Source organism: Pongo pygmaeus, chromosome 23 (genome assembly GCF_028885625.2).
Source record: "Pongo pygmaeus isolate AG05252 chromosome 23, NHGRI_mPonPyg2-v2.0_pri, whole genome shotgun sequence".
NCBI classification, from domain to species: Eukaryota; Metazoa; Chordata; class Mammalia; order Primates; family Hominidae; genus Pongo; species Pongo pygmaeus.
This window is the reverse complement of record NC_085931.1, coordinates 50537440-50551098: the sequence shown is the minus strand read 5'-3', so window position 1 is coordinate 50551098 and position 13659 is coordinate 50537440. Positions and strand designations below refer to the sequence as shown.

The 13659-nt window shown below is 50.5% G+C and overlaps 1 protein-coding gene across 3 annotated transcripts in view; it reads right to left on the bottom strand.

The window, feature by feature from the left end:
- The window catches only part of CACNA1I (calcium voltage-gated channel subunit alpha1 I), a 133076-nt gene that overhangs the window by 77243 nt on the left and 42174 nt on the right, over positions 1-13659 (bottom strand). For all 3 annotated transcript variants that reach the window (XM_054470172.2, XM_054470170.2, XM_054470171.2), the window contains one exon: positions 12159-12292. In XM_054470172.2, coding sequence (XP_054326147.1) covers positions 12159-12292 — 134 coding nt within the window. The remainder of the gene's footprint in view (positions 1-12158; positions 12293-13659) is intronic.

Below are 13659 nucleotides of genomic sequence, written 5' to 3'. Positions count from 1 at the left end.
CGGGGACCCAGCACACAGTAGGTGTTCTGTGGAGGGATGGAGGGAAGGAGGGAGAGAAGGAGGAAGGCAATAATGGAGAGGATTTGGGAGCAATGACATTAACCCTTGACTGTGGCCAGCACCTCATGATTTATGGGTCATTTCACCCATTGCTATGGTCTGAATGTTTATATCCACTTAAAACTCATATATTGAAATTCTATCCCCCAAGGTGATGGTATTAGGGCCTTTGGGGAGGTGATTAGATCATGAAGGCAGGGCCCTCAAGAATGAGATTAGCACCTTTTTAAAACAGGCAAAGGGAAACTCATCCACCCCTTCATGTGAGGACTCAGTGAGAAGACTCATCTATGAGGAAGTGGCCCCCACCAGACGTTGAATCTGCCAGCAACTTGATCTTGGACTTCCCAACCTCCAGAACTGTGAGAACCAGATTTCTGTTGTTTATGAGCCACCCAGTTTATGGTATTTTGTTAGAGCATGCCAAACAGACTAAGATACCTGTCTTAGTCCATTTTCTGCTGCTATAACAGAAGCAGAAAGACTGGATGATTTATTTTTTAAAAAGAAATTAATTTGGTTTACGATTCTGGAGGCTGGGAAGTCCAACATCAAGGAGCTGCATCCAGCAAGGGCTTTCTTGCTGTGTCATCACATGGCAGAAGGGCAAGAAAGTGTGTGTGAGACAGGGAAGGGGCCAAACTCATCCTCCGTATCAGGAACCCACTCCCACGATAACCATCCCACTCCCACAATAATGGCATTAATCCATCCACGAGGGCTGAGTCCTCATGAGCTGGTCACTTCTTAAACGTCCCACCTCTCAACTCCGTTGCACTTGGGATTAGGTTGCCAACACATGAACTATGGGAGACACATTCAAACCACAGCAACACTCATAGTCCCTCACACAAACCTATGAGGCCAAAGAACAGAGGTTATTAAGCCCAGTTGACTGATGCTTTGAAACCAACTCAGGCCAAGCTCAGAGTACAGGGGAGATTTGGGGGAAGAATGCTGGGTTGGCCACAAAGCTGAAGGATGGGCTGCAAAGACAGAACCCAGGCAGGTGAGAACCAGGGCAGCTCCGGGAACCTCAGTGGCAGAAGACCTGGATCTTCTCTCTCCAAGCCTCCATTCAGGTGACTTTACTCCAGTGGTTTATCTCTGGGTAGAGGTGCCAGATAAATAGAAGCTTCCCAGTTAAATGTGAGCTTCAGATAAACAATGAATAATTTTAGTGTATGCCTCATGATGTCTGCCTCCCGTGAAACTTAGCTCCATTACTCCAGAGTAGTCTTGGCAGCACGGCAGGTGGGAATGGCTGCTGGGAACCAGAGAGTGGGTTCTGTGTGGTGCAGAGATGCTTTTGGCTCTACCAGAGTCTGGGGGAGATGTTCCTCTCAGGGGACTCACCTCACTGCCTTCTGAGGGCTAGTGAGGCTTCCAAGTCATCAGAGGCAAATCAACTGCTTATATTTCAGCCTCTGGAAAGGTACAACCCCTTCATGTCATGGGTGAGCACGAGCCCTGGGGGCAGCCAGACCTGAGCAATCCCAGATCTGATCCATAAAGGCTGAGTGTGTCCTGAGGCAGGCTGCCAATCTCTCTGACACTCCATTTTCTCATCTGCAAAATGGGGTTAACAATACTAATTTCTGGGGATTGTCAGGATGTAATGCCATCATGGGTGTAAAAGAGCCCGGCTCAGTCAGTTAATGATAGTTCATGGTAGGCCACCTAAACGGCTTGGTTTCCACCAGCCAGGGCGCCCTTGTGAACTCCAAGAGTAACAAGGCCTGGCCTGGGATCCTTCCTGTCCAGCATCCCTTTCCAGCCTCCCTGACCAGCCTCCCCACCCTCAGCCACATGATAGGGGCACAGCTGACACATCCTGCCAGAGGTGAGCCTTCACCTCCGTCTGGCCTATAGGAGCTCTGCCCACCCCACCCTCAGTGATTGGCTTAGGAATGAGCACATGCCCCACACCAGCCAATCCAAGCCAAAGAGGCTCAGTTCCAGGACTGGTTGGAACTGCTAGGAAAGGAAAGGTGTGTCTGAACTGGAGGGAGTAGGCTCTGAGCCCCGAGCTGCCTGCCACCACCCTGCCACCGTGAGAGCTCCAGGGATGGAGGTCAGCACAGACTAGCAGAGCTGTGGGATAGGAGCACACACCATCTAGAGACATTTTTCAGGATTCCAGAGCAAGCGGGCCCTGAAGCTGGAGACCCCTTGGCTTTTCAGTAAAGGAGACAGTTGACTCCCATAAACCAGGTTCAGAGTTTCCGTCCCATGTAACAGAGATAGTCCTTCCCGATTCCTGATTGACTCATGTCAGGCACCTCAGCCCGTGGCCAGAGAATCTCTGGTGACTTCCCCCAACATCACACATGGCAGCTACCATCCTGTTTCCATGGAAACGAGCCTCCACAGTGACCATCACCCACCCCATCCCATATGCAAATGAGAAAAACACACTAAGGTTCCTACTGGAACCTTACCCGGTCCACGCCCACCCAACGGCAGCTCAGCTTAAAGAAAATGGCTCCAGATATCCTCTCCCCAGCTCTTTAGAGCCTGGGTGCAACAGACGGGAAACATGTAATGATGCCTCCACAGCTCTGGGGACTTCAGGATGATGACTCGCCTTGGCCCTGCCCTCAGAGCACCCAGTGCATCTGAGCATCCACAGCCGCAGGGCAGACAGACCTGTAAGTCCAGGATAGATCAGAGTGTAAAGTCAATGACAACACCAGAAGGGTGCCCTGGGCTTCAAGACATTTGGAGGGCTTCCCTTACCCACCAATAGTGCACACAGAGCTGTGCAGGAAGGCCAGCTCCAAAGGGCATCCAAGTGATTGCCTTCTGATCCCCATGACCACAGCGGGATCTGCTGACAGGTGCTGGGCTCTGTGGAGCTTGCATAGGTTGGTATTGACGTTAGAGATCTCAACAGAGCCCTGCCCTTGCGCCTGCCCAGCCAGCACAGGCAGAGGTCCAGAAGCTCTAACCAGGGCTTGCAGACATGGTAGAGCCACAGCTTTGGCAGAGGGTGAGTGAAGAAACTGAGGCTCGAGGAGAGGAATGTGGCTGACTCGGAGTGCCCCCATGATGTGCGTTCTCTCTCTTGTGATCTTGCCTGAACCCAAGGAACAACTCTTGTTTGATTTAGCCAAGTTCAATGACGCTTTCTGCTTTCCTAGCCTTGCTGCCACTCAGGTGTCCATCAGACCCAGTTCTGGCCAAATGCACTAGGGAAGTGAAGGATCCCGGAAAGAAAATCTCATTTTCCTGATCCAAGTGGACATGCCCTGTCACTCTTCACCCTTCCTTCCTGTCTTTAATTCAGACGTGACACCCACGGCTTCACCGGCTGCCTTGTGACCATGAAAGAAAGGCCTGGAAAATCACAAGGATGTCAGCCCCCACACTGCAGAACTATTACCAGTAACCAGAATTTTGTGTTATGTCAGAAAAAAAACGGATTCAGGATTTGCCTGAACCACTGTTGGTTGGGTTTTCTATTACTTGCAGCCAGATGCATCCCTGACAAATACACCCAGCAAGTCACACTGAACCAGGACCCAATCCTGGTGGAATTGGCAGAGCTAAGCTCCCTGGGTTCAACTCCTGACTCTGCCCCTTACCAGCCTGTGACCTCAGGCAAGTTACTCCTGTCACTGCCTCATCTGTGAGATGGAACTGACCACAGCCCTCACAGGGCTTATCTGACCATTCAACAGGATGATGCACCGTGTGAGCACTCAGCAGTCAGTGTCCTTCTTTTTATCACACTCCTAGAGGAGGCATCAGAGAATTAAATTACCTTTGCCTTTAAAAGTCCCACTGATGGGACACTTTGGAAAAAAGGAACTCTCAGCCAGCAACCTCAGCAGGGACATACCTGCCTGATCTTTCTAGAAAGCCCTAGCCCAGAGCTGAGGAACAATTCTTAGTGGCTTTTTGTTTCCCAAGAGTCTGTAAGAGTCAGGGTGGAGAAGCTGTTCCCAGCATTCCAGAGACCATGTTTCCTGGGTACAATAAATTTTTTTTTCTCTTTTCTTTTTTTTGAGACAGGATCTCACTCTGTCACCCAGGCTGCAGTGTAGTGGCGCAATCTTGGCTCACTGCAACCTCCGCCTCCCAGGCTCAAGCAATCCTCCCACCTCAGCCTCCTGAGTAACTGGGACTATAGACGCACATTTTTTTTTTTTTTTTCAGCTGTGGTTTCACCATGTTGCCCAGGCTGGTCTCAACCTTCTGAGCTCAAGCGATCCGTCCACCTCGGCCTCCCAAAGTACTGGGATTACAGGCAAGAGTCACTGCACTCAGCCCAGGATACAAGTCCTAACCCAGCCTCTCCTTCTCACCCTCTAGCCAAGGTGCTAAGTTACTAATATTACTTTATTAATACTATTAATGATCATAGAAACTCTTTTTTAAAAAATGTTTTGAAGAGATAGGTTCTCGTTATGTTGCCCAGACTGATCTCTAACTCCTGGGCTCAAGATATCCTCCCACCTCAGCTTCCCGAGTAGCTGGAACAATTGACACACACCACTGGATTGGGTGATCACAGAAGTTCTTTTTTAGAGACTGAGGCTCACTCTGTCTCCCAGGCTGGAATACAGGGGTGCAATCTTGGCTCACTGCAACCTCTCTACCGCCCGGTTCAAGCTATTCTCCTGCCGCCCAAACAGCTGGGACTACAGGTGCGTGCCACTACGCCCGGCTAATTTTTGAACTTGTATTTGTATTTTTTTTTTTTTGGAGATGGAGTTTCACTCTCGTTGCCAAGGCTGGAGTGCAGTGGTGCGATCTGGGCTCATGGCAACCTCCGCCTCCTGGGTTCAAGCAGTTCTCCTGCCTCAGCCTCCTGAGTAGCTGGGATTACAGGTGTCCGCCACCACGCCCAGCTAATTTTTTTGTATTTTTAGTAGAGACAGGGTTTCACCATGTTGGTCTCGAACTCCTGACCTCAGGTGACCCACCTGCCTTGGCCTCCCAAAGTGCTGTGATTACAGGTGTGAGCCACCGCACCCGGACTAATTTTTGTATTTTTAGTAGAGATGGGGTTTCACCATGTTGGCCAGGCTGGTCTCAAACTCCTGACCTCAGGTGATCTGCCCGCCTCAGCCTCCCAAAGTGCTGGGATTATAGGCATGAGCCACAGTGCCCGGCCAATCACAGAACTTCTTACATAGAGTTCCCACTGTTCTGTTCATAAAGTACTTCTACCTGTCATGAGAATTATTCAAATCCTGGACACAGATGCAGAGATGGAGCCCTCCCTATCTCTCTTCCCCTTCCTGCGGTTCCCAGACTGGGAATCATGACCTCTACCTTTCAGTGCTCCTGATTAGGGGCTGTTGTGACAGTCGAATGAGCTGTAGTTTCTCCATAGGTGGCCCACAGACCACATCAGGGCCACCTGGGCATTTGGTTAAAATGCAGATTTCTAGGCTCTGCCATGCCTGCTGGTAGTGGATCCCTGAGCTAAGGCCAGAAATCTGCTTTTTAACACATGCCCCAGTGATCCTGCTGCTCCCTGACGTTGGAGGAGCATTGAGAAGGGGTGAAAGGCTGTGCATGTGTTTAGGGAGTGGGGCGGTTCCCGTTCCTGATCTGTGCACACCCTGCACTCAGCTGTTCCATTCTCCACACAGTCAGAAGCTTTCGAAGTCTTTCAGATGTAAGGCACCTCCTGTTCTCTGTACTCATCCAAGACAGGGCCCACATCAGCCATGTCCTTGGCAAGCCTCATTCTGGAGAGATCCCAGTAGCCTCACCCTCCACCCCTGGCTCACCCCCAGAGACCAGACATCAGAATTCTTGGGGAGGCTTTTAACAGAAGTGCCCAGGCCCCTCCCCACAGGTGGCAATGGCCATTTTGTTTCTGGTTGGGGGAGGAGATAGAATTACCAGCATGATGCACCAAGGGAGATACATAGATAAAGAACGTCTCAAGTTCAGCAAGAATGTGATTGAATAGTTCATGACCTCCTAATGGACAGAGGCAGAAAAGTGTAGCTTAAATGATAAGACAAAGAGTTGGGATTGGCCAGACATAGTGACTCATGCCTGTAATCCCAGCACTTTGGGAGGCCGAGGAGGGGGGATCACTTGAGGTCAGGAGTTCAAGACCAGTCTGGCCAACATGGTGAAACCCCATCTCTACTAAAAATACAAAACTTAGCCAGGCATGGCGGCACATGCCTGTAATCCCAGCTACACGGGAGGCTGAGGCATGAGAATTGCTTGAACCTGGGAAGCTGAGGTTGTAGTGAGCCAAGATGGCGCCACTGCACTCCAGCCTGGGCAACAGAGAAAGACCCTGTCTCAAAAAATAATAATAAATAAAAGAGTTGGGTTCAAACAAACACAAATAGACATGATGACAGGGGCTTTGTCACACACTGGAAGAGTCTAGTGCGGTGCCACAGGACTCACTATCCTGAGCTGCGCGAGTACAGGAAGCACATGGAGTGAGTGGCTGCCTCGGGACTCCAAGAGGCCACAGTGAGACGAAATCAACAGCAGTAAGTGCAACGTTTGTCACGTGGGTTTTAAAAATCACCGACTTTTAGTTCCAGGGTGGGAGAGACCTGGTTTGGAGAGTGAACATGACCTGATGGCAAAAGGGAGCATGGCCACTCCCCAGGTCACCGCAATCCCACACATCACTGGGGCGAGGGCAGCCCATTCTCTCTACCCCATAAGCTGTCATTGGGAGGGTGAGATCCCGTTCTCCTGCCAGGGACAGAGACAGCCTGAAGCGAGTCCAGCAGGTGAGGGATGAACGCTGTCCTTTGACAAACAGTGGGAGGGCTGGGGACATTTCATCTGGAAGGGGAGACTTGAGGAGGACAGGAACCACCCCCCAACTTCTGAAGGACAGCTGTGAGTTTGTCAGTGACACCATCCCTGCAGCCTCTGGACCTTGCCTGTGCAATCAAGCCCTTGCCCCTTCTCTGGCCTCATCTCTTAGCACCCACCCCACAGAAACCCTGGGCTCCAGCATCCCCTGTCACTCACCTTTCCCTTCCTCATGCACCCCCTCAGGCCTCCTGCATGCTTCCCCCCTGCCTGAAACTCCCTTTCCCCCAGCTCTCTGCCTGGCCAGCTCTTACCTACCCCAGGTCTGTCCCTCAGGGTGACATACAGTGACACCCCCCCCATTCAAAAGCAGGACCCCATTGCATGACCTGATGGCCCTCTATGCTTCCTAACAACAGCATGGATCCCAATTTAGACTTTAGCTGTGGTGATGTGTTTTATTTCTGTTTTCCAAACTGAAAGTTCCATGAAATCACAAAGGGCCTGTCTTGTTAATCTTCATGCCCCCACTGCTCTGCCCAAGGCCTGGCATGTAGTAGATGCTCAGTAAAGGTCAATTTAATGAATGAATGAATGAATGAATGAATGGTACCATCCGGTGGGAGCCACAGGAAGACCAGTTTCAGCTCCATGAAAGAAAGAGCTTTCTAGTGCATTTGGATGTCCTAGTTTGAGACCAGCCGCCTGGTGAGGCACTGCGCTCCCTGCAGGGGCAGCCTGGGAACAGAGGCAGGCCCCAGTCTCAGACACACCTGCCATGAGGGTTACACCAGATGTGGAGATGAAGGCCGTGACCTCTAAGAAACCTTCCAACTCGGAAGTGCTATGTCTGCCTCCACAGCTTGAAGAAAGAGCTAGTAATTAATTTGGGGAAGGGGAGGTAGAGGAAGGGAGGAAATAGGCCGGTTACTGGGGAAACAGAACATTTATAGCACCAGGCCTGGGTGGGACTGGGGGGGATGGGTGGGCAGCTCTGGGGATGGGTCTTGGGTGAGAGGGGGACTGGAGGGCTGGGCTCTGGAGCCAGGGTTGTGACTCCCCGTCCTGTCCTCTCCACCCACGCCATCCCTGGGCACAAAGGATGGGAACAACCTTGAGCACGGGGTGGTCCTGTTCACCTGAGTTCCCGAATCCAGCATATAGCTGGGCAGTGAGAGTGCTCATGACTCTAGCAAAAAAGTCAGCTGAGGTTGTGGCCACACCTGTAATCCCAGCGCTTTGAGAGGCCAAGGTGGGAGGATCACTTGAACCCAGGAGGTCACATAGTGAGACCTTGTCTCTACAAAAAAATTAAAAAGTAAAAAAAAAAAAAAATTAGCCAGGCATGGGGCATGTGCCTGTAGTCCCAGCTACTTGGGAGGCTGAAGTGGGAGGATCACCTGAGTCCAGGGAGGGTGAGGCTGCAGTAAGCTGGGATCACACCACTGCACTCCAGCCTGGGTGACAGAATGAAACTGTCTCAAAAAAAGTCTCCTTTGCATCTATCCCTCAGCCAGGACCACCTACATCATTGTGGGGCTTGGTGCAAAGTGAAGATGCAGGGCCCCTTGTTCATAAATGATTAAGAATTTCAAAATAGTGACAGCAGAGTACAGACCCAAGCGTGGGGCCCTGTGTGACTGCACACATTGCATGTCAGCCCCATGCCCAGCCCTCCCTGATCTCCCAAGGATGCTGGCCTGCAGACCTCGCCTCATCCAGCCCCCATCTCAAGGACCAAAAGAAGATGTCAAACTGAGAGCTCGCCACGATGCTGAAGCTAGGCAGCTCTTCACCCTGCTCAGCTTAGAGCCTCATCGTCTTTATTTATAAATATGAGCAGACAGGAAAGAATCGCTAAGCAATACAGAATGCTTCAAGTCAAAAGGGCAGCGTGGGGGTGCCCATGGGAGTCAGTCAGTGGAGCCAGCAGAACAAATGACTTCCCTGAAACAAGAGTTAGGAAAAATTATCCTAGAACTTGGAAATACAGCAAAAGGAGGGCACTATTTCTCACAATGTCATTTTGAAGCATAATTTAACAGGCCACTTAAAGATTATTTCATTATCCAGGGAGAATATACCTTTGTTTGATTCACAATGTCCTGTTCACTAAAGGTCTGGATGCTGTGAAGTTACATTTTAACTTGTAGATTTTTATCTGGCAGAGATGTATGTGATTTCTGCCCAAAAGATAACTCCAAAGGTTATGGTTTATTACCCTGTAGGTTATTAACCAGCTTTGACTCTAATCTCACTTTCTTCCTACATTCTTTCTCCAATGTCTGTTTTCCTAATTCTGCTGATTACCATCTGCTGAGTCCCTACTCCTTAACGAGCTGGATAAATCTGCCGTATACGTTCATTCTAAGATTTGTGTAAGGGTCACTTTTTTTTTTACCTTTTCAGAAATTATACTTTGATACAGGGTTACTTCCAGAATCATGAAAAGACTTTTAAGAAGCCTAATTAATATATAAGGAGATTCAGGTGAATATTGTATTTATCAAACAAGAGCAGGCATCCATAAAACAAGAACAGGCATAAGGTACTCTGAAAAACAAGAAATCCAAAAACAAGAAGCATTCTTGAGAATTAAAAAGACACTGAGGAAATGAATTATTCCATAGGGGCAGTAAATAGGGGAAAGGACATTGCTGAAAAGCCCACTTGTGATTCAGAAGCCCGAGTCAAAGATTTCTCATATTACAAACAAAATCTGTGAAAGAAAAGGGGAAAGACATGGACAAAAGATAGAGGACAGAAACATCTATATGACATGAATTCCAGAAGGAGACAGCAGAGAATAATGGGCCATAGCCAAAGAAGAGATGGAAGAACTTTCTTCTGAGATGAAGGAGAGCATGAAAGCAAAAAACAAAGTGTTTTTTTTTGGTTTTTTTTTTTGACAGGGTCTTGCTTTGTTGAAGACTAGAGTGCAATGGCACGATCACTGCTCACTGCGGCCTCAACCTCCTGGGCTCAAGGAGCCCAGCCTCCAGCCTCAGCCTCTTGAGTAGCTGGGACTACAGGAGTGTACCACCACACCCGACTAATTTTTTATTTTTTGTAGAGATGGGGTCTCACCATGTTGCCCAGGCTGGTCTCAAACTCCTAGGCTCAAGGAACCCTCTTGCCTCGGCCTCCCAAAATCCTGGGATTACAGGGGTGAGCCACTGCACCTGGCCAAAAGCACCAGTCTTGAGTTCTCTACAGTCCCACTTAGATCTTCCCTAGAGGAAGGTCTGATTCTGAAGGTAAAGAGAAAAGCCCACAAGCTTCTAGTGAGGAAAAAGAAGATCATCTTCCAAGAAAGAGGAACCAGATCTGCACTGGACTCACCTGCAATACTATAGTGTAGGTTTGAATGGCAGGATGTGTGCAGTGTTCTGACTCTACAACAGCACAAATAACTGTCCACACTCAAAGATCAAAGGAATATATGTTTGGACAGGCAAGATTGAAAAATGACACTATCCAAACACCTTTTCTTTAAAAAAAAAAAAAAAACTACTTTAAAGATGTTCTCCAGCCAAACCAGAAAAAGAATGAAAATGAAGAACGTGACTAAGAGGAGGATACAGTGCTCAGGAAACCACAGGAAACCAGAGTAGCTTCCATATAGGTCTAAGTGACTGTTGACAATGTGTTTGTAAAACTGAATACAGTGATTGAGAAAAGATGCTTAGAGGCCAGGTGCGGTGGCTCACACCTGTAATCCCAGCACTTTGGGAGGCTGAGGTGGGAGGATAGCTTGAACCCAGGAGTTCAAGACCAGCCTGGGCAACATAGTGAGACACTGTCTCTATAGAGAAGAAAAGAAAAATTAGCCAGGGTTGGTAGCACATGCCTGCAGTCCCAGCTACTCAGGAGGCTGAGGTGGAAGGATCTTTTGAGCCTAGGAAGTCAAGGCTGCAGTGAGCTGTGATTTCATCACCACACTCCAACCTGGGTGACAGAGTGAGACCCTATCTCAAAAAAAGAAGGAAGGAAGGAGGAAGGGAGGGAGGAAGGGAGGAAGGGAGGGAGGGAGGGAGGGAGGAAGGGAGGGAGGGAGGAAGGGAGGAAGGGAGGGAGGGAGGGAGGGAGGAAGGGAGGGAGGGAGGGAGGAAGGAAGGGAGGAAGGAAGGAAGGAAGGGCGGGCAAAAGAAAGAGAGAGAGAGAAAGAAAGAAGGAAGGAAGGCAGGCAGGCAGGCAGAGAAAGCGAGAGGGCAAGCAAGCTTAGAAGAGGTGTAACTTTTTTAAAACCCTAGTGAAACAAATCACCTCACTTCAGAACATATCTGTGGAATTTAGCAGATACTTGATGGGATTCTTACACCCTGATTGCCCGTCTCAGCCATGCGTCTACTGAATCAAAAAGGTCACACCTCCTCGATAGCATTCTACACACGAGGTCGCACACATACACTGACACACACACTCACACATCCTCTCTCGCACACACACTTACAGCCTCCAGCCTTTTTCTCTCTCCTCTGCCCTAATAACGACCCACTCCTGGGCACGGTTAACGTCTCCTCATCCTTCAGCTCTCCCGCGTCACCTCCTCAGGAAGCTCTCGAGCCCCCAAGTCCCCAGCTTGGCTCAGTCAGGCTCCTGTGTTAAATGCTCTCAGCAAACCACATGCTTTGCCCAGCGCCTGGTCCCCGTGTGTGAAGGCACACCCACTGGTGTAGCAGGTGGGTGCCTCCCCGAGACAGGAGGAGGAAGGACAAGGCCTGTGTCTGGCTTGCTCTCCTCCTTGCCCCCAGCAGCTAGGACGGCGCCAACACTGGGGAGCAAGTTGTTCAGTCCCTGGTTGGTGGATGAATGCATGGATGGGTTTGACCCAGGAAAGCAGGCACAAGGCCCAGAGCAGGGTCCGAGACGCTCCAGATCGGCTCAGCTGTAACCAGGCCTGTCCCTGACGGCAGCTTGTGTCTCGGTAGAAATAACCACAGTCTGTGCTCGGTCTCTGGCATGACGAGAGATCCAGGATAGCAATCCTAACAGCTAGCAGCTAGCATTTATTGGGTGCTCATTTTGACGCAGCTACTATTGTTATTCCCCTTTTCAGATGAGGAAATGAAAGCTTAGAGAGCATCAGTGCCTCTCTCAAGGTCATATCATTAATTAGCATAAACACACCCAGTATCCGCTGGCAGTGCTGGAGGACGCACAACTTAGGAAGGGAGAAAAGAATGTCTGTCTGTCCATCATTCCTCCCAGCCCAGGGGTCCAGGAGGGTCCCACGCACCACCGTGATCCCCCTTCATCGCCATCGGCAAGAAGCCCTGGATTCTCTCAATTATGCCTGGTGTGCACCAGAGGCTAGGACCTGCCTGGCGGGCGCTACCTACCCTGCCATGACGATGAAGAAATCCAGGCGGTTCCATGTGTCCCCGAGGTAGCACTTCTTGCCAAAAATCCCCAGGGCCACCATCTTGAGCACCATCTCCATGGCAAAGAAGATAAAGATGAAGTCATCAAAGACCTGCAGGGGCAGGAGGAGGGAAGCAAGGGACAGGGTGAGGTTGCAGAGCAGGGCCCAGGGGTTGCAGCCACAGTGTGAGGTGGGGACACCGCATGGATGCAAGGGGCTTGGGAAATACCCAGAAACTCCTCCTGGGCAGGAGGAGAACCTCAGTGATCCCAGTCCAATGCAGTCATTTCATAGATGAGGAGACTGTGGCCCAGAGAGGGGAATGAGTTTGCCCAAGGTCATACAGCCCGTTCTATCTGTTCCCTAAGCCTGGGGACAGATAGAAGAGCCCCAGGTGGGGGTGGGGTGAGGGGCTGTCCCATATTCTCCCTAATAATTACCAAGCACTGGCTACACACTTGACCCCCATTCTCTCTCCTAATTCTCCCAAGGACCCCATGGGTAGTCCCATTTTACAGGTGAGGAAACAGAGACTCAGAGAGGTTAAGCAACTTGCCCCACAGGTCACACAGCAGATAAGTGGCAGAACCAGGATTGAAACTCCGGTGGGTCTGACCCCAAAGCCCCCATGGAAGCAGCTGTCTCAAAGTAGCCCCCAGGCACAGGCCTCAGTGTTGCCTTCCTCTGCCCGCAAAGGAGGCTATGAGATTATGCTTCCTGAGGGCGGGGCCTGGGCGGAATTCCTGTTTCCAGGATTAGTGAGGGCTGCAGCCGACTCAATTCAACAAACAGGTGCCACATACCTACTGTGTGCCAGGGCTAGGCCAGTGGTGAGGACACAGAGGTGCTTGTTCAGTGAACTCACCATGACACTAACCAGGCCTGGGGCTCAGGGCTGCTGAGGAGCTTGTTATCCACTCGGACCCCAGACTCACCCAGAAATTCTGCTTCAGCAGGTCTGAGATGGGGTCAGGGGTCTGGATTTTTACCAAGTGCCCGGGGAAACTCTGGTCCAGTGCTGCCTGGGAGCTACTGAGTCCTATAGAAACCGAAGAGGCAGAGGCCAGGCGCGGTGGCTCAAGCCTGTCATCCCAGCACTTTGGGAGGCTGAGGCAGGTGGATCACGAGGTCGGAAGATCGAGACCATCCTGGCTAACACGGTGAAACCTCATCTCTACTAAAAATACAAAAAATTAGCTGGGCGTGGTGGCGGGCGCCTGTAGTCCCAGCTACTCAGGAGGCTGAGGCGGGAGAATCCCTTGAACCTGGGAGGCGGAGGTTGCAGTGAACCGAGATCGCGCCACTGCACTCCAGCCTGGGGCGACACAGCGAGACTCCGTTTCAAAAAAAAAAAAAAAACCCAAGAGGCAGAAAGCAATGCCTCCCGGGAGGAATCTGGCTTTCCCGGGGAGCGGCACCGAGTGTTTCCACATCTGTAAAATGGGTACAACCCTAACATCTGTGCTACCCGTATACAT